This window comes from Lepisosteus platostomus, chromosome 9 (assembly GCF_059453375.1).
Source record: "Lepisosteus platostomus isolate fLepPlt1 chromosome 9, fLepPlt1.hap1, whole genome shotgun sequence".
In the NCBI taxonomy this organism is placed as follows: domain Eukaryota; kingdom Metazoa; phylum Chordata; class Actinopteri; order Semionotiformes; family Lepisosteidae; genus Lepisosteus; species Lepisosteus platostomus.
The window spans coordinates 37,277,843-37,302,872 of NC_142619.1; the positions used below are offsets into that span (position 1 = coordinate 37,277,843).

At 36.6% G+C, this 25,030-nt stretch overlaps 1 protein-coding gene across 2 annotated transcripts in view; it reads right to left on the reverse strand.

Annotated features, from left to right (window-relative positions):
- dock4b (dedicator of cytokinesis 4b) overlaps positions 1-25,030 on the reverse strand; it is a 159,065-nt gene that overhangs the window by 32,686 nt on the left and 101,349 nt on the right. The window contains exons 23-37 of one of the 2 annotated variants that reach the window (XM_088644865.1): positions 19,198-19,390; positions 15,882-16,009; positions 14,710-14,844; positions 14,136-14,234; positions 11,040-11,134; positions 10,785-10,860; positions 10,101-10,201; positions 9,950-10,008; positions 9,185-9,333; positions 7,684-7,769; positions 6,416-6,442; positions 6,168-6,263; positions 4,769-4,829; positions 1,331-1,424; positions 765-913 (exon numbers count right to left, since the gene is read on the reverse strand). In XM_088644865.1, coding sequence (XP_088500991.1) covers positions 765-913; positions 1,331-1,424; positions 4,769-4,829; positions 6,168-6,263; positions 6,416-6,442; positions 7,684-7,769; positions 9,185-9,333; positions 9,950-10,008; positions 10,101-10,201; positions 10,785-10,860; positions 11,040-11,134; positions 14,136-14,234; positions 14,710-14,844; positions 15,882-16,009; positions 19,198-19,390 — 1,548 coding nt within the window. The remainder of the gene's footprint in view (positions 1-764; positions 914-1,330; positions 1,425-4,768; positions 4,830-6,167; positions 6,264-6,415; positions 6,443-7,683; positions 7,770-9,184; positions 9,334-9,949; positions 10,009-10,100; positions 10,202-10,784; positions 10,861-11,039; positions 11,135-14,135; positions 14,235-14,709; positions 14,845-15,881; positions 16,010-19,197; positions 19,391-25,030) is intronic. The other variant, XM_088644866.1, reaches the window with a different exon arrangement.

Here is a 25,030-nt window from a genome sequence, read left to right on the forward strand (position 1 = left end):
CGCCTAGGTCTTTTCCACTTTTGCCTGCCACTAGCCTGGCATCGCACCCGACCCTCACCCTTCGTTTTGCAGGTGGTCAGACGGCCCCGCATTGCCTTTTCGGGCTGAGCCCAGCTGGGTTATTGGGGCTGCCCTGCCACCAGGCACTTGCTGACGAATGCCACCCCGGGGCATGGCTCCAGGAGCAGGTCCCGGTAACCCTGTCCCGGGCAGGGTGCATTTGAGCTGACTTTGGAGACAAGGCTCTCGTTTTACTGGTCGATCTATGTCCCTGTCCTCACCTACGGTATGATCATGAGCTGTGGGTAATGACCAAAAGAACGAGATTGCAGATACAAGCGGAAGAAATTAGGTTTCTCCGCAGGGCTGCTGGGCTGACCCCGGACACGCTGGGTGGATTATATCTCTCGGCTGGCTTGGGAGCACCTGTGGATCCCCCAGGAGGAGAATCCTGGAATCTGCTGCCAGGGACAGGGAAGTCTGGGCTGATCTACTTGGCTTGCTGCAACCGATCCTCACCAGGAAAAGCGGAGTGCAAATGGATGGAAGTAACATCTCTTCATTGAAAGAATACTTCTGTTTCCAATATAGTCCTGCGTTTCAGATTTCTTCCTGTAGAACAGTTGAATGGCAGAGGAATATTCTAACTGCTGTGTTTTCAGTCACTGCAGTCCATCCTCTAACTCAAGGACACTGCTGTTTACCTCAGGGCATTTTTTGTATGATTATACAATAGATGCATGAGAGAAACTAAAATGACTTACTTTTCCTCTATCAAAATTCTGAATGATGGTGAGGTGTAGATATTCCTTTCTCTGCCACTCAGTTTGCATAGGGTAGTTCAGAAACTCTCTGAGAGGCCTGTCAGACCACTCCAAAAGCTCGTCATACAGCAGCAGTGTGTAGGCCGCCTCTGTAAAACAGCAGACAGTCATTTTGGTTAAGAAAACCTCCTATGACCTACAACAGTGAACACCACCTACAGTTCTCAATATTCACAGTTTTGGATTAGTTCTTACATATATTTAATACAATTTAAAACTGAATTAAATCAATTTAATTGCATGTTTAATTCAACAGTACTTAGGTAAATTAAAAAGCTATAATAGTATTTATTACATTTAAGCCATTTAGGTGCATGTAATTCAACAATTCAATTAATAATAAATGTCTGATGCAACTGACACTTGCACTAGATTTCTGAGATTGGAGTTGACTATTGTATAACAACCTTAACAAACACACTACATACATTATGAATTAATAAAGATTTAGATTACTTGTTAGAAGTAAACGCCATCACCATTTATTTTATTTAAAAAAACTTTACCTGTGTAGTTCTGTGCTTTCAAATGAAGATCATACAATTTATGTATATAGCGTATGTACATTTCTTCCTTGTTCAGTTCTGTTTTGTAAAAATTCTGGAAAAAAAAAAAGTATTCAAATACCAGGTAAGGTGTTAAAGTCAAATGTCACACTGACCTTAAATGGGTCAAATAAAGAATTCCTCTGGAATCTGGGTGCTGTTGTTTCACAAGGGCTGTGATTTGGAATTTGGAATGGTGTTTAAACCTGACCTTTGGAGATATGGATGATGAGCAACATCGTCTGGATTTGTGTGTTTTTAATGGCAGGCACAGAGTTATACAATTTGCCCGTTAAACAACTGAAGACTGCCCTACGTTAACCACAAAAATAACATGATTACTTAACCCTTGTCCAATTCATACATAAATTATTACACAAAAAATTATCTTATTCTGGGCAGAATGTTTCACTTGCCTCAAAGGGCACCAAGAGCCCTGCATGTGACATCATAAGAGCATGACATTAATTCAAGCACAATAATCCTGACCTGAATACACCGCACTTAATACTGAACACAATTTTGGGCTCAGTGCAGTTAACTAAACAAACAGCTACTGTACTGGTAAATCTCTCTTGACCCTCTTAGCTTGTAAAATAACACAAGGCATGAATAAAAGAATGCAATGTATCTCCAACCAGTAAAATGTTGTTTTAAAATAATTCTCATCTGCTGAATTGTTGCTACTGTTGGAATTTTTTTAATGCTTTTGGACTTCAAAAAAATACACACAACGCTCATCTTCCTATTCACTCAATCTACCAATCCGTTTTACTCCACTTACTGCAGTTTACCGCAGTTTAACCAGTATACTGTACCTGTATATACCAGTTAAGTACATCTACATACTTATAATAACAGATTTCATATACCAGTATCCAAGAAAACACAGAAAATGTTTTTAGTAATCCTCTATTCAGTTACAGTTTATTACTGTAACACACACAGACATAACCAAGCATAATGCTTACTAAACAGAAAACATAAGGAGTAACTTAAACTGAAGAAGGGATATAAACAAGAGGATGCCACTCACATTCTCATTTATTAGTTTAGTAGTTAAGTGATATTAATATAGTTTAGGCATTTCTTAAAAGTGCAGAATGGAGGCCTCCACACTTGTCTCAATAGCCTGGTACAGATACCCACACTCTGTATAAGAAGCATTTCCGATTCTCCATCCTAAATTACATTTTAGCTTCCACTTGTAATTCTGAGTTCATGTTTAACTACTAAGTGTACAAAAGTCTGGGTTAACCCTTAATATCGTATAGTATACAGTGCCTTGCGAAAGTATTCGGCCCCCTTGAACTTTTCAACCTTTTGCCACATTTCAGGCTTCAAACATAAAGATATAAATTTTTTATTTTATGTGAAGAATCACCAACAAGTGGGACACAATTGTGAAGTGGAACGAAATCTATTGGATTTTTGAAACTTTTTTAACTAATAAAAAAATGAAAAGTGGGGCGTGCAAAATTATTCGGCCCCCTTGCGTTAATACTTTGTAGAGCCACCTTTTGCTGCGATTACAGCTGCAAGTCGCTTGGGGTATGTCTCTATCAGTTTTGCACATCGAGAGACTGAAATTCTTGCCCATTCTTCCTTGCAAAACAGCTCGAGCTCAGTGAGGTTGGATGGAGAGCGTTTGTGAACAGCAGTTTTCAGCTCTTTCCACAGATTCTCGATTGGATTCAGGTCTGGACTTTGACTTGGCCATTCAAACACCTGGATACGTTTATTTGTGAACCATTCCTTTGTAGATTTTGCTGTATGTTTGGGATCATTGTCTTGTTGGAAGATAAATCTCCGTCCCAGTTTCAGGTCTTTTGCAGACTCCAACAGGTTTTCATCCAGAATGGTCCTGTATTTGGCTGCATCCATCTTCCCCTCAATTTTAACCATCTTCCCTGTCCCTGCTGAAGAAAAGCAGGCCCAAACCATGATGCTGCCACCACCATGTTTGACAGTGGGGATGGTGTGTTGAGGGTGATGAGCTGTGTTGCTTTTACGCCAAACATATCGTTTTGCATTGTGGCCAAAAAGTTCGATTTTGGTTTCATCTGACCAGAGCACCTTCTTCCACATGTTTGGGGTGTCTCCCAGGTGGCTTGTGGCAAACTTTAGACGAGACTTTTTATGGATATCTTTGAGAAATGGCTTTCTTCTTACCACTCTTCCATAAAGGCCAGATTTGTGCAGTGTAAGACTGATTGTTGTCCTATGGACAGACTCTCCCACCTCAGCTGTAGTTCTCTGCAGTTCATCCAGAGTGATCATGGGCCTCTTGGCTGCATCTCTGATCAGTCTTCTCCTTGTCTGAGCTGAAAGTTTAGAGGGACGGCCAGGTCTTGGTAGATTTGCAGTGGTCTGATACTCCTTCCATTTCAAGATGATCGCTTGCACAGTGCTCCTTGGGATGTTTGAAGCTTGGGAAATCTTTTTGTATCCAAATCCGGCTTTAAACTTCTCCACAACAGTATTACGGACCTGCCTGGTGTGTTCCTTGGTCTTCATGATGCTCTCTGCGCTTTCAACAGAACCTTGAGACTATCACAGAGCAGGTGCATTTATACAGAGACTTGATTACACACAGGTGGATTCTATTTATCACCATCAGTCATTTAGGACAACATTGGATCATTCAGAGATCCTCGCTGAACTTCTGGAGTGAGTTTGCTGCACTGAAAGTAAAGGGGCCGAATAATTTTGCACGCCCCACTTTTCATTTTTTTATTAGTTAAAAAAGTTTCAAAAATCCAATAGATTTCGTTCCACTTCACAATTGTGTCCCACTTGTTGGTGATTCTTCACATAAAATAAAAAATTTATATCTTTATGTTTGAAGCCTGAAATGTGGCAAAAGGTTGAAAAGTTCAAGGGGGCCGAATACTTTCGCAAGGCACTGTATGTGTATAACATAATAATACAAGTGGCTCTTCTTCAAACATCAGTGTCTGTGAAATAAAAATGATCTTGCATACCCTTTGAACTCATTTATTAAAATGACATAAAGGTATTTCTTTAATCAAGCGTAGCCTAAAGTTCTGTATTCTCTTACTGTATTATTATACAGAAAAGTTCTGTGTTCTATGTTCATTTCTTCTAACCTATTAATTCTTCTTCTAACCGTTAATTAGTTCTTAATCCAAAGACATGCAATAACAAAATGCCCGTCATCTGCAATTTGACGATTAGTACTTCAGGAGAAACTAAAAAAGTTTTAAAAGTCTTAAAAGCCATTTTATTGTTTACATGGTAAAAATGGTAGTTTTTTTGAGATTTTTCACTTACCAACCCTAGGTTTGTCTTAATCCCTTTTTTAATGTTTTAATCTTAAAATTGTTCTACAAGTAAGGAAAAGAATTGAGGATAATAAGAAAGGGAGCCAATACTGACCAGTAGACTAACTGTGCAACCAATCTTTTTGCCATCTACTTCTCCCACTTTCATGCAGTCCCTGTATGTGGGAAGAAAACACAAAGATGAAAATATTAAATTGAAACTGGAAAGAGAACTCTGCAAAGGCAGCACTTTGAGCTCCAAATTCAGGTCACATGCCAATGTGCAACAGGGAATAATCTTAATAGTTTAGAAGATGCCTTTCTTCAAGGAGGTGCAAAAAATTACATTAAGGGTACATTAGAGGAACAACAGTGCAAAGTGGACAAGCAATTCAAATTACATGAAGAAATTAAATGGTAAGAATTAAAACAAAATACATAATTTTACTGAAATTATCCTCCAGCTATATGCAGTCTGTTTAAAGTCAGGAAGCACATTTAACAAGTTACTTCATGTTTTGTGTTTGAATTAAAATAATATTAGCGCAACACAGCATTAGAGCTATTGAAAGATGGAGAACAGAGGTTGGAGGTGCTCTGCAACCTGCAGGAGAGCAGTCTTGATCAGGTACTGAAAGGTGTTCAGGGATTGAGCAGTTCTTAATTTTCAGTGTTATTTTTGCCACGTGGTGATAAGGGTGAAGAATGAAGGAGCTCTGGAGATGAGAGAATGGAAAGGCAGCTCAGAAAATCTACTGGAAAAGAAGGAGCAAACAGGGTGAGTGAGGGTGCAGGGAAAGAGATTCAAACAAAGATTTTTACTGGCATGTCTGTTGCCAAAGTGGAAACAATTAACAGAACATTTACGCATATTATTGAACATTTACAGACATCACATAAACAACTGTGAATTCTGGGATTAGATTTGTTATTTTAGGGAAGAATGTTTGTCTAATTTCTTGCATTACAGCAGAAAGTGTATCTCGGATGCTCTCAACTCTGATAAGAGACTGAAAATAGAAGAAAAGTGCTTGCAAGACAGCATTAGTTTTGAATTTGTAGGAATAGGGTGCAAGAGAGTGAAGTGGAATAATGCAGTGGCATAAGAAAAGCAAGGAAGAGAAAAGCCAAGGAGAGCAGCAGATATCTAGAATGCTACCTTTCCTGCAACACCAAGATGCCCAATAGTCTGGGAAGAAGAGCACTGGACTAGAAATTCTCTAGAAAAGATTTGGTAAGGAAGAGGTGGACTTTGCAAATTGTGTTCAGAAGTAGTAGGAGTGTTTGAAGAAAGGTGCTGGAAAAAACAGGGAGAGGTCAAAACTGACACAGGTTCTTGGAAGGGGGCTAGAATGGTAGAGTCAAGAAAAGAGAATGGAGAAAAGGAGGTCAAACTTTGCGAGGGTGAGTATACAATGATAGGAATGATTCCAGGAAGAGATGGGTGCAGAAACATGTAAGGTGACATGAGTATGAGTGGTTGGGAAGAGAGAAGAGAAAGGCTCACATCTTACCTGTAATCTAGGAGTCTCTCCATCAACCTGGTGACTGTGGCTATTAAGGAAATACCACTCTCTCTCCATGTCTCCCTCTCAATCTTCTTCAGCAAACTAAAATACATGAGAAATCCCAGTTTATTTTTATGAATTTTCTCCAATAACCAATTACATTTCCACTCAGCCTGTATATCAGAAATGATTTTAAAAAATGCAGCACTTATTAGTTTTACTGAGCAACACGAATGTAGAATAATATATCTTACCTAGGATATGGGCCAAAAAGAGGTATTCTAATCCAGGAAGCATTGGTAGAACAAATTAGTTTTAGATTATTAAATGTCAGCACTCACTCATACAGGTTAGTACATTGTTAGTACAACTACTGGTTAAAGAAAACAGTAAAGAAGAAAGACTCAAAACTACAACAGAAAATTTTACTCATGCTAAAAAAACAGCTACTGTAAATCCAAACAAATGGATAAATGTATGCATGTGTATGACAGAAATACGTGCATTTCATGATTTTTCCAAGCACATTAAAAGACAAAATTAAGAAAGGAATACAAAATGGTAATTGCCTTTGATAGCACTTTACAGACGTCACAGGCTGAGGAACAGAGAGTGAGCCTTCTAAATAAAAATGTTTTTGTAAATGTCTGTTAATGTCTAATAATAATGCTTTTTTATTGTGAACGTCTGTAAATGTTTTTACTAATTGTTATTGCTTCGGTATTTTGCTTTAGCAACACTGCATTTCATTGGTCATGCCAATTGAATTTTAATTAAATTATGAGCTAAAAGATCTCAGGCTTTTGATGAAATTAGCATACCAGCCTGTTTATACTATAAATGGTGATACCACAATGCTATGAAACATGTTACCATAAAAGTGCCAGAAGTGCTGGACAAAGATGTTTTCAAAAGATTATCTGAAAGGGTTGTGACACTTGTCATTTAGGACCCTTAGGTACTTACACATAACCATTTATGATTCATTTATGCTCTTTAAAGAACTGGAATCTATGAATGGAGTTCAGCAATCCTCGCTGGCTTTTGTTATCAGTGATCAGATCTATTTCATACATATACAGTATAATATACATAATAAATAAAACCACATAAGCATGCAGATGCGCACATTCATACACAGATTCATTCATGCTGGGTGATAAATCTGATGCAATGAGGAGTGAATTATCACACTGTAAAATCCTGAAGCACTGCAACAGTTCAATTTTAATTTTCTATTCCAATTACTCATTGTTTATATAACTTTTTCTCCCCAGGTACATTACTACTATTTTGCAGAAACCAATGAAAATACATAATTGGAAATGTAACAGGAATGATAAACTGCTATTAGCCATATGCTGTAAAATGGAATGAGACTGGGTATAAATTCCTCCAATAAACTTATCAACTGCACAAAAAAAGACACAAACAACCTAGTTAAATAATAGAATACTAAGCTTTAGGCACAACAGCAAGTGGAATATTTCATAAAGATAAAATGCAGCATTTTGTTACTTACATGCTATTGAAAAGCTCACGGTAAGTTTCATCTCCCTTGCCCTCAGACATCAAGCTGTCCAGTTTGTCTATCAGCTTGGCTTCCACCTAGTAACCAGATGAATGAAAATATTATGTAAATGCACCATGTATGTATCGGATGCGTTCATGTTGCCATGAATATCTGATCAGTTCTAAGGTGCGCAGGCATATAACATGTAGAGTGTATAAAAAGATAGACAAGCATTAAGTGTTGAAAGAAACCCTCTTCAGCATTATATTGTCACAACGTAAAAACTAAATCAAAGCAGGAATGAGCCACTCTCCCACTGGCCTGACTTTATCAGTCAGCTGTCAATTTTAGGAAAGTATCTTTTTTTGTTTTATACAATTAACACACTACAGAGTGAAAGGTTGTTAAGACCCACTAGTTTTCTGAAACATAAATCACATAAAAGCACACTCAGTGGTGCCACATATGGCTGCCCAGACTGACTTCCAGGAGCCAGGAGTCCCTCCTACTGCTTTTAAAACATTAACAACAATAAAGAGTGTGTGCAGAATAAAGCGTAATCTCAGCAAGAAATGCTAATAACACACAAGCAGAGATCCAAAGATGAATCAGTAACAGAGTACCAGTGGTATCTCATTTGTGAGGTATGTGACCAATAATATATTAATCCACACATCCAGGTGGCTTTTCTTATTAATATAAACAATTATTGAATTACAAATAAAATTAGTAACCTTGCTATAGTATGAGTATAATACAATGTTTTCAGATAATAAATGAGCCATTTTAACATGCTAAGACATAAGGATAAAAGACTAATAGGTCCAGCCGGTTTTGGCTTTATTCATTTTGTATAACTCTTTTCTTCACATGATACCTACTAGTGATTGCTCGGGTGCTTTTCTCAGATTAGGTAATGACGAACAAAATAACTACAAATTTCCACCTATTTGAAATTAATAGAACAGGTGTGGCACCCCTAGACTGGCAAGATATAGTAAAGCAGCTTCACAGAAGCCTGGAATGGAAGCAATTCTGTTTTCCAGAAGGGGGCACAGCAGGCGCTTTTCAGAGCCTTGTGGCACTTCAAGCACAAAGTTGCCTTAAGAGCAAGTTCCTCTTCCTGCCACCAGGTGGCCAGAATCACTCCAAACTACAATAATGCAATCACAACATCCACTTCTTTCACACAAAGCATCAAGAGAACACCTCAGGCAAAGGAATATGAAGTGGTGCATTAATAACAATTTAAATGTAGTAATCAAATATATGCATATTTTCAATAAAGCATCTGTATACTTTCTCACCCATTCGGCAAAATGCACAAAGTAAAAGCAAATGAAATACAGTCTGTTGAGTATTTATAGCTTTCAATTGCCATTTTCTCACATTTTTTTGAAGTGAGACTACTAGACAAATACAGTAAAATCTTTACAAAGTTGAGGATTATTTGTGGAGAGGAATTTTTTGTTTCCAAGCACTGTTAGCATCTGTCTCGTCATCTTCATACCTGTTTAAAACTGCCACTCCTTCGCTGCTCCCAATCCATCATGTCGTGAAATATGGGGATCATCACATTGCGCAGGTCAGGCTGAGGCACCAGCGTTACTTCCAGAAAAGGACCAATCATGGCTGGGATAAAATTCAGTTTGTGCTCCCCTGTAAACGCGGATGCATTTTAACAATCAAATCAGCCACTGTTTGGTTTTGCATAAGACTGAAACGTTTTCTTGTACCATACCTTAAAGCACAAACAAGAAGAGTCCCCCCAAACAACAGTTATTCAGATACCACAGGGCTGGATTAATGCTGCCACTACATTAGTTTGCTACCATTAAAACTAAACAAAAACAAGTCAGGTTGGGTTAATGATGCTACAGGTGCCTGAAACACTGACTGAAATGCAGCCTGGCTTTGAACACAATTCTCAGGGTTCTTTGAATCGCATAATCCTGCTCTAAACCATCAGTTAACATGTGTGTCATAACAGAAGCAATTTCTAGTTAACTATTGCCAGGATCCCTCCATCACTATTTGTGTCAGATTTACAATAAAACTACATCAGTTGTTTGGTAACAAGAGGATGTAGATAGTTATTATTTTACATAACCAATCATGAGAATATTAACAGAAAAATAGTTATTGAAGTCATTAGACTTTAACTTGAGCGAGCGATTTTAAAAATAAATTTCAGTTTGAAGAAAACATGTTTCCATGTGTGAAACATTGCTGTGAAGTTATATCAGCAAATAGGAAAATATTTCTATTTTCTTACCTAAATTCTGCCACATGCTAAAGATCTCGCATCCCATCATCACTCTCATGTCTCCGTACCTTATGATCAAGAAAAAAAGTAAGGAAAGTTTTGAGGAGCTGTGTAGAGTTCGTAAAATGTTTTCAAATAAATTAGTAGCAAAAATACTTACTTTTCTAACACTTTTTTCTTTTTAGAAGGAGAGAATATCTCAAGCTGGAGACATGGCTGGTTTATAAAAATCACAGAGAGGTAAAAGTAGGAATCCCACACCTAAAACAAACAATTCTTTAGCATTTAAGGATAACACATTTTGTATGACATACTATACCACATGCTGGCTGAAGATGCTATGCCATTTTTTAAAACCAAATATTTTAATGTCTTTTAAAGGCATCAGATAATTGCCTATCTAAAAGTCATGCACAGATAGTGTTGTTTTAATTTTGAAGTGTTATTTTTTAAAATGTAGATGATAAAAACAACAAAACTATAGAAAACAGAACTACTTAGTTAGGTTACACAACATTCTACTGAGAAAATAGCCTTTATTTCTCCTTCAGAAACTTCAAAAACACCCATCGTTAGTCCAACATCCAGAGTTAGTGCCACGTCGTGTCTGGACTATAATGCGTTACATCTGAATTTCTACAAGCCATTATTAATTAATATTAACCTTACTACCTGACCGTAGGTGTTTTAGTAGGGAGCTTAGTAAGAGATCTGAGTGCAGATCTTATAAAGCCAGGGACTTTGTTCTTAAGCCAGGTAGTAAAATGAAAACAATTTTAAACACAGTATGTTTGTGACTGCTTAATGACCTAAAGGCACAGGCTGCACAGCCAGCTACTCCTACCTTATAATCAAAATGATCATTCAGAAAATTCTTGCGCAGCGCGTCTGAGAGGTACAGCACGGTAGTGATGATTACACTTAAAAAAAGAAACACAAACAAGTTTTTGCAATTATTGATTCTTAGCATGACTTAAAAAGACTGTAATAATATTTGGTCTTCTAGTACCAGACAGCAACACAGAGTTATTAGTTATTCTTTTATAATTCCATTATTTCATTCGATACCCAGGCATAAGCCTCTTCAGAAAAGCCTTACTTGTTCGTGACCAACCGCATGACAGTCCAGTCTTTTGGGAACATTTCTGGCCTTATAAGAATCCGAAACACTGTAAAGATCTGCAAGAGGAAATCCTGAAAAAATGAGAGGAAATGAGGAAGATAAGAGAGTTTGAAGTAAGATATTGTTTGCACCAATGTGATTGGTATTAAAATTAAATGAACTTTTCATTTAATGGCAGCTGCCTAGGCCTCTACTCTCCTGTCAGTATGTGCCATTTCCTATGAACATGCAATCAGACAGGGGACCTATACCATCTGTGGGCAATTGCAACCACACCCACCACAGGCTCAGGAACTTTAAGCCCTGAATACACTTTGGGATCTGGTATAGACTTTAACTCTGAATCTCAGGTTACCTCTCTAGCTTGTGATCCTTTCTTAGTTTTCTCTTGGAGTCTTGACCCAGCTTCATCCTGAACTTGTCTTTGCATTTTACCATCATTCCACACTACAGACTTCTTTCAATTATGGATTCAGCTTGCTTGCCTCAACATTGATATTGAATTCCCCTCTGTGCTTTACCTATGCGTTCTACTCAGCTATGATCTTTGTAACTGAGAACAGCTTTGGAACGAGTTTTCCTATATCGCACTTGCCTGTGTGCTCACCACCATTCTGCCGGTTTCCCTTCCCGCCTACCCAGACCATACTGCCAGCCGATTTCATTTTGTCTCTCTCATCCAGCACTTGGTTTAATCTAGTGACTCACAACTGCTGCTTAGTTCCACTTTAAGCAGCAGACATGACAATTATGTATTCTGTAATGGTGTAATTACATTTGTAAACAGCTGCAGTATAATAACAAAAGTCCAATAATGTTTTCTGCTACATATTTGTTCAGTAGTGGAGAGGCTACAGAAATAAAGGGGTAATGACTGACACAAATAAAGAAATCATACTCTGCTACTTGGCACATGGATGCTTATTTTCAGCCAACATTTTATCCTTTTTGCAGTAAATAATGCTGCATGTATCAGTTCTACACTCTGCATAAGACGATGATTCTCACTTTACATGGAAAAAATGAAAGTCGCCAACTACTAAAGAAATTGAGACACTGTGCTTCATTAATTGAAAACAAAGCTGACAAACCCATTCCACTAAGTAAATGATGTGTCTTAGTGCATTATGTTTTAGGCTTGAAACAATACAAGCTGTGTATTTTCTGGAAAAAACCAATACAGCATCATCATTGCTACAGTAATGGCAATCATACATATTTTCTTTCATATAAGCCAATTATCTCAATCCCTGCAAAAACCTGCCTTTGTGTGCCATATGCTTATTATGTTTATTTCTCATGAGACACGGCAGTGCTAGCTTGTCTCCATTAAAAACAATGTAATCACAAGCACAGAAAATATGGCATAGCATGCTGTGTAAATACTTTTATACCTATGAACACAATGAGAAATTAATTTTTTGTAAATGTGTTGCTTAGAACAAAGAGAAACATTACATTTAGTCATTAAGTGAAGACGCACACTAAATGTTTATCCATTAATATACTGTATACTGACAACTGAATGCAATTTCTTAGAAATATTCGACATCTGTGCTTTTCAAAATTGGAAAGGGAATAAAAAAAGCTGACCTTAGTATTTATTTCAATTTTAGTTTTAGGATCAGAAAACTGGGATATAATAGGAGACATTTTATTAGCCAATTATGCAATGATACTGGAACACGTATTTCATAAAAAATATAAGGAAATGGAATATATTACCAAAATACACAGAGGTAGATATTACTGAGATCTTTCAAAGCTAAGCCTGAAGCTGTGACATCAAAATGAAGAGCACTTATTTGATCAATGGTCTGTTCCCATCACTGACTTCTCTTATGTTCTTAATAAAGCTAGATTCCAGGGATCTAAAAGTGGTATTTACCAAGAGGAATATTTATTGGAGATGAAAGTAGTCTTTCAGATTAGTTACTAGTGGAAAGCTGTGTCAGCCTGCAGGCTACAAGGGGAAAAGTAGGGGTTAATTCTATGCTGAAAAGTAAAGGAAAGGAGAAAAAATGATTTGGATGTGGAGGTAAACACACCTACAGTAAAGAAGGCTCCATGGGCTAGTTTTGTTTTTGCTTTCAGTGTTGGATTAACGTCTACCCTTATTGTTTTGAAACCAGTGGTTAGATTGAAAGCTTCACCATAGGATATACTGTAGTATAGGAGGGCCGTGACATCGGCAAAATTAATATGAATGAATTCGCTTACTCGCAATTTGGCCTGGCAAATGGAGTCTGGGATGTAAGATGAGTGGAACAAAATGAAACCGAACCAAAGGTTGTTAAGCACAACTTTCAAATTAAACTAAGATCGTGATATGAATCTAGCTAGTGAGTGAGCCTGTTCCTGCCCAATTACCCACTATGCAGCATCCGCATCTCAACGTGGTCTACTTCTTGTATTGTAACAAACACTCCTGGGTCTGTATCAGAGGCGTGGGGAAGGACAGGCTTTAAAAGACTTTACAGACTAACTGACAGTTTCATTGTACCTTTCATTATAGTGAGGGTATGCTAATGGATAAGTAGGAAAACAGTTGGGAAGGCAGAGAGAGAAAGAGCAGGCATCCACTGGACACAAATGAGGGATTCATATTGTTTATTTTAGTTGATTGCCAAAAGTCTGTGATTACTATTATTTTAGTGGATCGGTTATTTAAATTAAATCCAATGCATTAGTACTTTAATTGTTATATAAGGGAGAGTTACTTACGTCTTTTAACTGTACACTCTCTGTGCTGTAGTACTTAATGGAATGGTAAAGGTTTGACTTGGTTATATGTAAACTTGGCTTTGTTGCGATAGTTCTTTGCACCGAACTCCTGCGGATACTGAACCTACTGTACTACACAGTAGGACTTCCTTAAAGTAAATGTAACCATTGCTCTCACCTGCTATCTTTGGTGATTAACTCTTATTTATTTACATCTTTTTACCACAGTTCTAATTAGGGACATGGAAAAGGCTGTGTGTTGCCTGTCTTTACAACACTACCCCAAAAAATAACGATATGATGTCTATCAGATTCCAATACACCGGCCCCAGAAAATGAACAACTTACCCTCAGATCGTCTTTGTTAGAAAAGCTTTCTAGGAGTTGTTGATAGTGTTTATCTGTCATTTGTCGTAGTAGAGCCAGCAGACAAGACACAAACTCACCCTTATTCAGAGAAAAAAAAAATCTGTCAACCTCTGAGAAATGATAGGTAATGCAGAAATACAAATTAACCACATAGAGTATATATGGATCCTAAGAGACAATTCACAGGAAAGCCACTCATTTTATTTTAGATGAGCACAGGTTCAATTCTTGTAGTGTTTATTTAAAAGCAATTTATTTTATACAACTGAAAAGGATTGTTTATTTAAAAAACTCTTTGTAATGAAAATGTGGCAATCCAGTTTAACTTCGCTTTTTTATTTCTCTGTTAAACGAGTTCTGGATCAAACTGAGGATCTACACAGCTTTTCCATGAAATCTTCAAAGACTCTGGGTTACTTGCCCCTTATATGGGAACCACTCTAAACCTTTTCTGACTTTGTGAGGAGTTAGGAGTTCTAACTCGCATTTATTATCTTTAGGGCATGTATAGAGTATGATTCCTCTTGAAAGCCCTTGAGACCTTAATCCTTACCGTGACATCCTGAAATTGCAAGCGCAGGGCAGTTCCAGCTGGCTGTGGCCGGTTGGTGATTTCTAATATGGTTCTGAGCAATACACCCAACAGACTTTCCACAATCAGATCTACTTCTTCAGAGACTATTACCTCCTAGACACAAAAGGAAAATCAAGACAGCTGAGATAGTCTGTTTCTTTTAAGTTAAACAAAGTTTGAGATACATGCTCCATGTTTACATATTTATTCTGACAGAAGAAATACATTCGAACAGCTTGATTCTGTATAGTAAAAATCTGTCTTCCTGCTGCCAGTTTGTTTTTAGCACGTCTTAAAAGTGTCAGATGTTACTATTTGCTGTGTATGGGCTGGTGCATAGCTGACATCCTTGCTAGGCTTGATTGTTTGTGTCCTTACAACTTAAGGTTAAAGGATGCAAGGAAGATCACTTAGGATTTTTTTTATTGTCCTGTCTTGTACACAGCAAACTAATAATAAATATAAAGCATAGAATCAAATATGCTGTACACACCTTTAGAAAGTCTCAAATTGTATTTAACTTTCTTTATAAGACAAATTGCTTGAAAACCACAATGTTTCATTGTTTTTAATTGTATATATCACAAATGGACAGTTATGACTGCCTTATTATCCCTAATAATCTTTATCTTATGGCTTACTGTTGAATGTTATTTCTACTTCAAGAGTCATTTACTGTGTTAACAAGCTTTTCCAGCAAACAATGTTCCTGACAATACAAAAGCTGGTGATAAGGCAAAGACACAGGAGGTAATTTGTGTGATTGCACAACACTCTGCCAACGAGCAAGGTTGGTTTCCCCACTCCCTTTCCTTGAGGTCACGTTTTTTTTTTTGTGAAATGATAAGTAGAATATTGTATTAGTACATTAACTAATCTAAAGCAAAAACCAGAAAAAAGAATGTACTGTGGACAGAACACGGAAGGAAGTGAATTCCAATTCAGAAACAATAATGTAATTGCTTCAGCGCAGGAAGTAAAAGCTGAGCTCTTCAGGTTCACCCTTTATGCAGACATGAATTCCACCAAAAAATGTATGTGTTTTGAAACTAATTTGGAGACTTTCAAACATGGCTTTGGTATTTGCATGCTGGTCCTCCTTCTCAAAAATCTTCAGGAGGGATGACAAGAGGAAATTCGACTGTACTCACTGTGGTGTCTTTTTTGATGAGAGAAAACATGCTGCTAAGTATTCGGGCGCACATGACGAGGTCTTTTTGCTCCTGCAGATGCATCTGTAGATGGTGCAGGACCACTGGCAGCAGGATGCAGCGGGAATCTAAAGGAAAGATTGAGCCGATGAGGAAAATGCAATCATACACTGCAGAAACACCATCTGCAAATATGCACCCTTCATTTGTTCAGACAGAAGCCACTGAGGAGGAAATGTGCATAGAACAAAAAAAAAAGAGGAAAAATCAGAAATGCAGTCAATTAAAAAATAAGAAATGCTGTGCTTGCATTTCTTGGCACAGATGTTTAGCTATCAGTCAGTGGTTGACATTGAGCAGCATTTATTAAAACATTTGTATACTGGTGTTCTTTTACAGACATGACAGTGCAATAGTGTGGTAAGACCACAATGAAATGGCGGAAAATGTTATGGTTAAAATAGAAGCATAAAAAGCATTTGCCCTCCAGCGTATAATAACACAGTGTAATAAATCATGTATTTGTTGTGAAATATTGAGACTAAATGAACCAAAATGACAAGAAAACATTCATTTTAAGCACAGATGTATATTCTGTTTGGGAAATATCATTTTCGCAATCCAAATCATTGCCAGTTAAAATTCTCATTTGGCTTCTACTATAGTGTGTGAGGTTTCTTTTAAATTTCTTGACAAGCTTTTGATACAGGCATTTGTGTCAACTTTTTCTCATGTCTGCAAACTTTAATTCAGTATTGGCTTTGTTCTTCTGCAAATTAAATTTATGTTTGTGTTAAAGGGCAACTGTTGTATTGAGGCAAATTACAAAGCAAAGTCCCCATATTTGCTTTGATAAATTGCCATTTGAGGAATGTTCTCATCTTCAAATTATTTTGTTTGGATGTGTTTTTTTAATTAAACACTTGCATAGTTTTGCTCTGTGCAATTTAATTGAAGCTGTGTGTGATTATACAAATGTTTTATTTGTTTAAAAATACCTTCAATAGTCCAGTGGAAAAAAATACATATTTAAGCAAGAAGGAGTATGATTTACCTATTATTTGAATCTATAATAACAATTGTAAAGCAAATGTTTGGAAATATTGCATTAAAATGTAATAAATGGGTAAAAACAAATTCAACTCAATTTCAGAAATTCCTGAAACACATCACATGAATTCTGGCAGAGTTACCAGGAATACACAGTACAACTTACATTAATAAGCCAATCAAGAAACAGATATTTAAGCCAGTAGCATTCATGGTCATAATGACATAGGATAAAACATCATATAAAGCTACACTGCAACCTTAACATCACAGAAAAGTTATACCTGTATTTGTTGTATTTTTAAAAGCAACAGAAACTTCCATTGGTTCAAATAATAGTTTTTCAACTTGTTGACAAAAACAATCAACATGGAACAATTTATTAAGATTGTCCTTTGCTATTGAAAGACCAACGACCTTAAAGAGAGTATCGTTTGCAAAGGTTTTATGTTATCTTGGACAGAGATATGTTATGTACTGTACTCTGATATTTCTCTGTAAAACTTGCTAATTATCACATGACAGAATATTTCTGCACCTGTCAGACACTTCATGTCTTGTTAAACAGCTAACGGTTAAGGAAACCCTACTTGTTGTGTCTGTCATATCCAACCTTTGCTTCAAGTGTATTTTGATCATGAGATGTTTGTGCAAGGATCTGCCTTTTTTAAAGGTGGTGAACAGCTGATGATACTTTGGACATCTGCCTTCCTACTACGAATTATTTTTCACTCTGCTTAAACTTTCAATAAAATGAAGGTAGTTTCCATCATGACAATCTATCTGGGTTTCCCTAGCAGTATCAAAATACTTTGGGTGTGTCTGCGGAATACAGTAGGGTCAAAACATCTGCAAATTTGCTTATTCATGATTTGGTCTGGCCATTGGGGTCTTGGATGAAAGGAGAGCAGAATGGGTTGAAACTGAAGTTTAAGAGGAACATTCAAAGCAGCCTTGCAACAGCCCAGGGATCCTGAAACAAATCTAGCTTGTGAGTGAGCCTCTCCATGCACCCTTTCCAGGTACTCACTACTCACATCATCCACATCTCAGTCTGGTTTGGTTTGTGTATTGTAATGAATGCCCCCAGTTCTGTGTTGGTGGTATGAGGAATGATAGGCAAGAATTGTCTTTTTAAAACAAACCTAAGGATGATTTCTGTTGAAATAATCATTAGAACATTAGAAACATCCTACAAGTCTATAACTATCGCATAGAACACGCAGAGACTGAAAAATATCTTCATACATGATCAATCCAGGTTTTGATAACCTTTTGTTACATTATGAATGCACGTACTTATTAACAACCTGCTTCTGTATACAAGTAAACTAAATGGCTAGTTGACCAGTTCTGTGACTTTAAGAAATCAAACAATTGCAAAGAAACAAGTAAATAATGGTCTTTTATAAGCATTCATGTTTCAGGTTTGTTTAGAGAAACCTCTCCCTAAGAAACCATTAAATGCCAAACACAAACATAATTCTGCCTCATTAAATTGGCTTATGTGATTCTTACAGCTTTTAAATAACCTTTGACTATTACATCACATGAAGTCTTGAAGGAGAAAGAACACAAGTCTTTTAAAACAGCTCAAGGGACTACTTCTATTCTCAAAGTATAACTGGCAGTGGAAATGAGACTATAGTGGACAGAATATGCCTGAAGCTTATTATAAATTTTATAAACATCTGTCTGCTACAGAAAGTGATAAAATTAATGAGCACAGATATAAAAATAATGTAATTAAAATTTCAGCCATCAGTCATCTAAATTCTAATTACTTTCAAGCAGAATGCCAAATTAGTTGAATGCTTAAAATGGTAATGGTTCCAAATCTGATGTCAAATATAACTCTTTCATGACCAAACAAGAGCACATCTTATGCTGTCTGACATCATTCCACTAATTCAATACAATTCTTCAGAGTTCTGAAACAAACAGTACAATGCTAATATTATTGAAATTTGATATGTAGTTTAAGCATAACCAAGTGCAGTAAAAAGCAGATTAACATCATTTTACCACTGACAAATAAAAAAGGTAAATTATTTCAAATATCAACACTGATCCTATAGTACAAGAAAATAATGTATTGTATAGCATTTCCTAGTATGATTTTCTGTTATTTGAAATGGACATTTGTGTGCCACATGTACCGGTAAATACATCACATAAAGCAATACAGAAAAAGAGCTGCAATTCTCTGGCATCTGCACAGAGACTGATTTGGGGTATTGTCTATCAACCACTAAGAATTCCATACCAGGGTTGGTGTACAGCTGGCTCTCCACTGTTTTTGCAATGCATTGCAGTTTAACAGCTTCCAAGGGACAATCTGCATGTGTGATCACTGGCAAACTGCCGAGCGTTTCTCGCACAAAGTTTGCCACTTCCCGAACGCTAAAGATCTTCAGCAGCTCGCCGTACACAGCAGGAAAGGTTTTCAGGAAAACCGCCTGAAAAGCAACAGAGGAACATAAAGACAACAAATGTCAACTTGAAATCCTCATTCAATAATGCAAACTGCTGCACACAATTTTTTATGACACCACACAAAGTTGTTTTTTCATTCCTCACACTAGAGATTGCAAAGGAATATTTAAAACCTCTGACACTCATATATGCTAAAAGACAACCACACACTGCCAATTAAATATTTTGATTCCCCTCATACTACACTCTTTGTCTTTAGTTTTTATTTTCTGCAAAATGAAATGAGCACAGACAGCAATTGATCACTGCTCTCTTACAGTACTTTTGATATTCAAGAACAAAAATAAGAGAAGAGCTTTCTCATTTCTGTAGTAATAAACAGACGATCAAGGCAAAACCTAAATCTCTTAACACAATTCAGTTGCATGACAGTCAGAATGTAACATATTTCCAGGTGGCTAACAAACTCTTCCTAATTTTCAATACATCAGAGGAAATAGCAGCTTTAATCTGTGATTGGATTAATGTTTCAATACTAATCCTGCCTCAGAAATCATAGTCATTACAGATATTAATTACGGCAACTATAAAATCATCACCACTGAATAAGGCATTACTTCACACCATCTCTCCCCCACAAAAAAAAGATTCCTGCTAAGTACAACAAATAAATCACTACCTTTCCACATACTGTATAGCTCTATTCTAACAGAAAAACTCGGGTAAAACAAAAGGACTTGGCTCCTTCTTTAATCACCAATAACCTTTACTGAAAACAAATGAATAGGCATCAAAGAGGATGTAGTTGTTTTGCTGTTTCAATTCAGATTTATGTGGACTGAGTTATTTTTGAAATTCCACTGATCTGTTAGAAAGGGTCTAACAACAAACAATGCATCCTAATACACTGGTTAAGATGGCAGCAGAGAAAATCTGCACATTTTTATAACTGTTTTCTGTTATGTTTTGACCTATGGAAAGCACATAGCATTACAGGAAAAAAAAACATGTAATGCTGTACAAATTACATGTATATATTGATTATAAAATGTGCTAAATGAAGAAACAAAAAAATAGGTTCAACATTCAGCCGCAGCTTGTTCCTGTACTTCATTACATCTGCATTTTCTTCTCTCACACTTTACTGCCATAATGTGTCTCACGGTTTGCACCTCCTCACTTTCCAGTGGGGCTCAAGTGCAAAATGACTCAATGATTGCAGCAACATCACACAACACAAAAAATGACCACCTTTTGAGGGGGTCTCACCCAGTTTGATCAAAAGCAGTTTCAATAAGACTTATTTTGAGGTGTCTACATTGTGCTTTTTAAGATAAAAAACTATGCTGACTTTGAAAAGCACAGCCTAAATAAAGCAAGTACTGTATGAATAAAAAGGTTTACTATAAAATGGATGTTTGCATAGGGGACATGAACCATAAATAATTGTGTTATTTATATTACAACATCGTAGAATCTCACCCAATTCATTTGTCTTATGGCTTATTTCATTTTTTTGACTTTATGAATTTTCCATTTCTCTGCAAGCGTTATGATTAATTCCCAAAGCAGTCTGCAGCCTTTAACTTAACATTTTCTTCAAAACATAATTACATATAAAGAGAATATTCAATAAGGATCAGGAGAGATGATAAAGTTGGCAATGGTGTGAAAAATAAGAATTACAATCACAACAATTTATACTTTTCTACTTAAAGCTCTTTAAAGTATGCTACTTAAATTTCACTCAAATAAACCAAGGTGAGCCTGCCTACGCATAGAAACCTAACTAGACAAGCAGGCTATCCAAAGTAGAAAGCCTGGTTCTTGTAAACCTTTATTTTCTTGATTGCAATTTCAGTTTTTTTATGATGTTTAATAGACCAATGTATCATTTATTGCTAAAATTATTGTATGTGTTTTATACCTCAAATTTGGCAAGAAAAATTATGGCTGGCCATGCTGCTGAGCACTTCATGGCTAACATATTTCCTATACCTGTTGCCTCGGAAACCAAACACCTGGAGATGGGTTTATGACCCCACTCGTTCCAGCTGTTTATCAAGATACTCGGAACCGACAAAGTCTGAGCCCTTAGCCCTTCAAGTTCTGTTCTAGAGTTCTGATTCTAGACCCCGAGCCGTATTTTGTTCAGATTTCTGATGTTCACTAGCTTATCTTATTTCTCAGATCACCCCTTGGCTTTGTTTCTCGGTAGTGGTTCTCAGCTCTGACCTCAGCTTATGCCCTCAACCTCTCTACCAGATTCCCCATGGCTTGTTATCTCCTTGCTCCTGCTCGGTTTTGGATTTGGATTTAACCTTGGAATATGACGTCAACTTCTGGGTTCGCCCTTCACTACAGAGTTTCCCTGCATCTTGAGCTGGCTTTACAACCATGTCTGTCTGTGTGCTTAATGCACTCAGCTTGCCTGTCAGCAAGAAGCCTGCAACTTGTCTCCAGAGTGTGCATTCCCCACACAGCCTGGCTCCTATAAACGCAGTTCTTTGCGGCTGCCTGTGGGTTCCCTAACTCAGCTGCCTTTCATCCAGCACTTTGGTTCTCTGTATACTACAACTAGTCCCATTTCAGTACAAAAACATCTTAATTTATGCCAAAGGTATGAAATTAGTGTTGAAAATGAAGAATTGTCATTTGCAGGCTTTCAGTTGAGAAGAACTCCACACTTAGTACCAGATGGGTTCTAAATATTTCTAATGTAATAGAGTTGCCTTAGGGAATGCTTGCACCATGGCCTTGGAAAATGCATGTACTGTATGTGCAGCTAAAGCAAATGCTTAATGAGGTGTGGTGAGTTCAGAGCGCTGACTGTAATGTGTATTCTGCAGAATAATTCTAACCCATTAAGTAAAGATAAACTTTCAAAAGTTTTGCCTCTAGCTTTCTCCCCTTAAGTTATAATGCTTTTCGCTCAAGATGAAATGGCTCAGGATCAGTATTTCCTAGAGAGGTAGAAGCAGTAAGCTAGTATACTAACACAGAGTTCCCTCTGTGATTTGATATATGTAGAAATAGAAAATACAAAGATTTAAAGAATAATATTATTGTACTCCCTACAGTTTTAAAGCCTGTAAATCCGGTAGTGAAAGCAATTTCTTTCACCTTAAACTTGGTGCCTTCTTATAAAGATGCAGCACACAAAACATTAGATTGGATGCTGCTGGTTACAATTTTACAGGATCTGTGGTTCAGAAAACTATAAAATCCAAGACTAAGGGTTCAAGAGGGTTGAAATCTAAAAGTCAAACTCTTGCAGTGAAAGAAAATCTATGAAGGACTGGGTTTTACAAAGCATTGAAAAAGGGATATATTCTAGTTTGCTGGAGGAAACAGGAAGGTATCTATCTCTTAAAAATCCTGGATTTAATTACAAAGTAAACGGAAATGTTTGAGCGGATAGAAAGTCATTTTGTCTATAAAGGAATGCCTGTAAATTATGTCTATAAAGGCATCTCATACATACTTTGGAAGTGTTGCAATTAAGAGCAGACTATAAGAAACACTACTAGGGACCTGATTCACATGTTTAAAATGATCAAAAACATTACAAAATCACCCCTACAGAATTAGTTTACAGCAAAACAAGACAGAGAATGAAACTTAATGAACAGAATGAACACTATCGGGAAGTGCATTCAAATCTGATAACAGGAGGTACATTTTTTTACATGAAGCATTGCAGGAACAAGCTGCCTAGCCATGCTGTTGAAGCCATTAACATTTTTTCAAGAAATGGCTCAGAAGAAATATAATTTCAGTCTTCATTGCAATTTTCTTTTTATTTTCTCTATTGGCCTTTCTTAGTGCAACTCATTGTATTTTTTTTTCTTTGATGGGATCCTGGTGTTCTTTAAATAATTTTATCAAGTTCTCTCTTTTCCCTTTTTTTCCACAAATTAGATTAGTTTAATCATTTGGCTTGCTGTTTTATATCTTTTGATTAACTTTTGGGATAAATTATTTCCGTGCTTCAAGCAGAATTTGTTTAAACTGTTGCAGCCCATTTTGCACTGATTTCATATCACATCCCAATTTACTTCTCTTAACTTGCATCTCATTCCTTCAAAGCATGCTTTCCATAAATTGTGAACTTTTGCTTTGGACTCAACATGTACGGTTTCAAAATATTCTTCAAAGTACACCACATTATGACTATAGTACACTAATGGTTCTTCTCTCATCTGTTTGCTTCACTCTCTCTAGGTTGGTTCAAAAGACAACATCTAAACAAGAATTTCAGACTGTAGTGTTCCGACAAACTATTAGAAAGCAGTCATTGACCAACTCTACCATTTCAGTTTCTGCTGCTGATATTTCTAAAGGTCTTCCCCAGTCTGTAATGGAAAATTGAGGTCTCCCATGAAAACAACTTCTTTTGCATATAAATTATTTTCATTTTACATTCTTGAAATATAATCAACACTATTCCTGAACCTTTGATATACAGTATACTGCCACGCTTCACCCTCTTCTATATTTCCTGTCTCTTCAGAACAGAGTGTATCCACTAACATTACATTCCTCTCCATGCTTTTCCATTAGCCAGATATCTGTGATTCCAAGAATGTCATAACTACCTACAATCACTGTTGGCCTTACTTTTTCATACAGAACCATTTCCTTTCTTGCGCTGATCCATGCAGCATGCAAGTATCTTCCACTTCTTAGTGATTGACAATACCATGCTCCGAGGCAATGAGAGTCTACGAAATGCTTTTATACCCTCCTCATGATGTGTACCATGATGAGTTCTAATATAACTCCATGTACATTTTTGAAATCTAAATGGTGTTCCTGGTTGAATCTTGTTCTTAAAAGTTACTATCTGACTGAGTGACTATACAGAGATCAGTGTATTTATTTTGAAATCATGTGAACAACTATTACTGCACACAGATGCCCCTCACCTAATTGTGTGCCTCATTATGGTAATTGTATTCACCTCAATTAATTTGGTTTGTCACAGCAAAGGGACTGAAACTTAAATAATCATGACTTTTTCTTTTTGTCTCATATTAATCATCTACATACTTCTAACATTTTGTTTCTTACTTTTGTTTAAAATTTTACTTATAAGTGTCTTGACTGCATGCTTTAAAGCAACATAATTTAAAAAATGCTCAAGACACTACGTATTGGGTTATAATTGATTGGTTATTTTTTCTCACTTTTTATGAATACTGTATTATGGGGCAATATATTAGAAGTACACCAGTACATGGGCACTACACACCCTTCCAACCATTAATAATGAAGAGCATTGCTTCTTTGAACTAATTAACCTTAAGAGTACAAAGTACTTAGCAGAATCCAGATAAAGAACAACAGGACTAAATTACTCAGCATTTAGATGCAGTATTAGACACATGTAGGGACACTGAGAGGACCATTTTATTGTGCCCAACCTATTCCATATCTTGAGTCTGCAGAAAATGAGACAACCAGTATATACAGTAAGGAAATTGTGCTTTTACCTTTTGCTGTTATTGCATTTATGTATCATTAATAAACGTGAACTTCAATTAATCCCCACTGATTGTTGCTTTTCTGGATTGTCTTAATGTGTAACTTGAGTTCAATGATATTTCTCTACAGCTCCCAAATGTGTAGCTAACATTGTTTCAATAACAAACAATCCAACA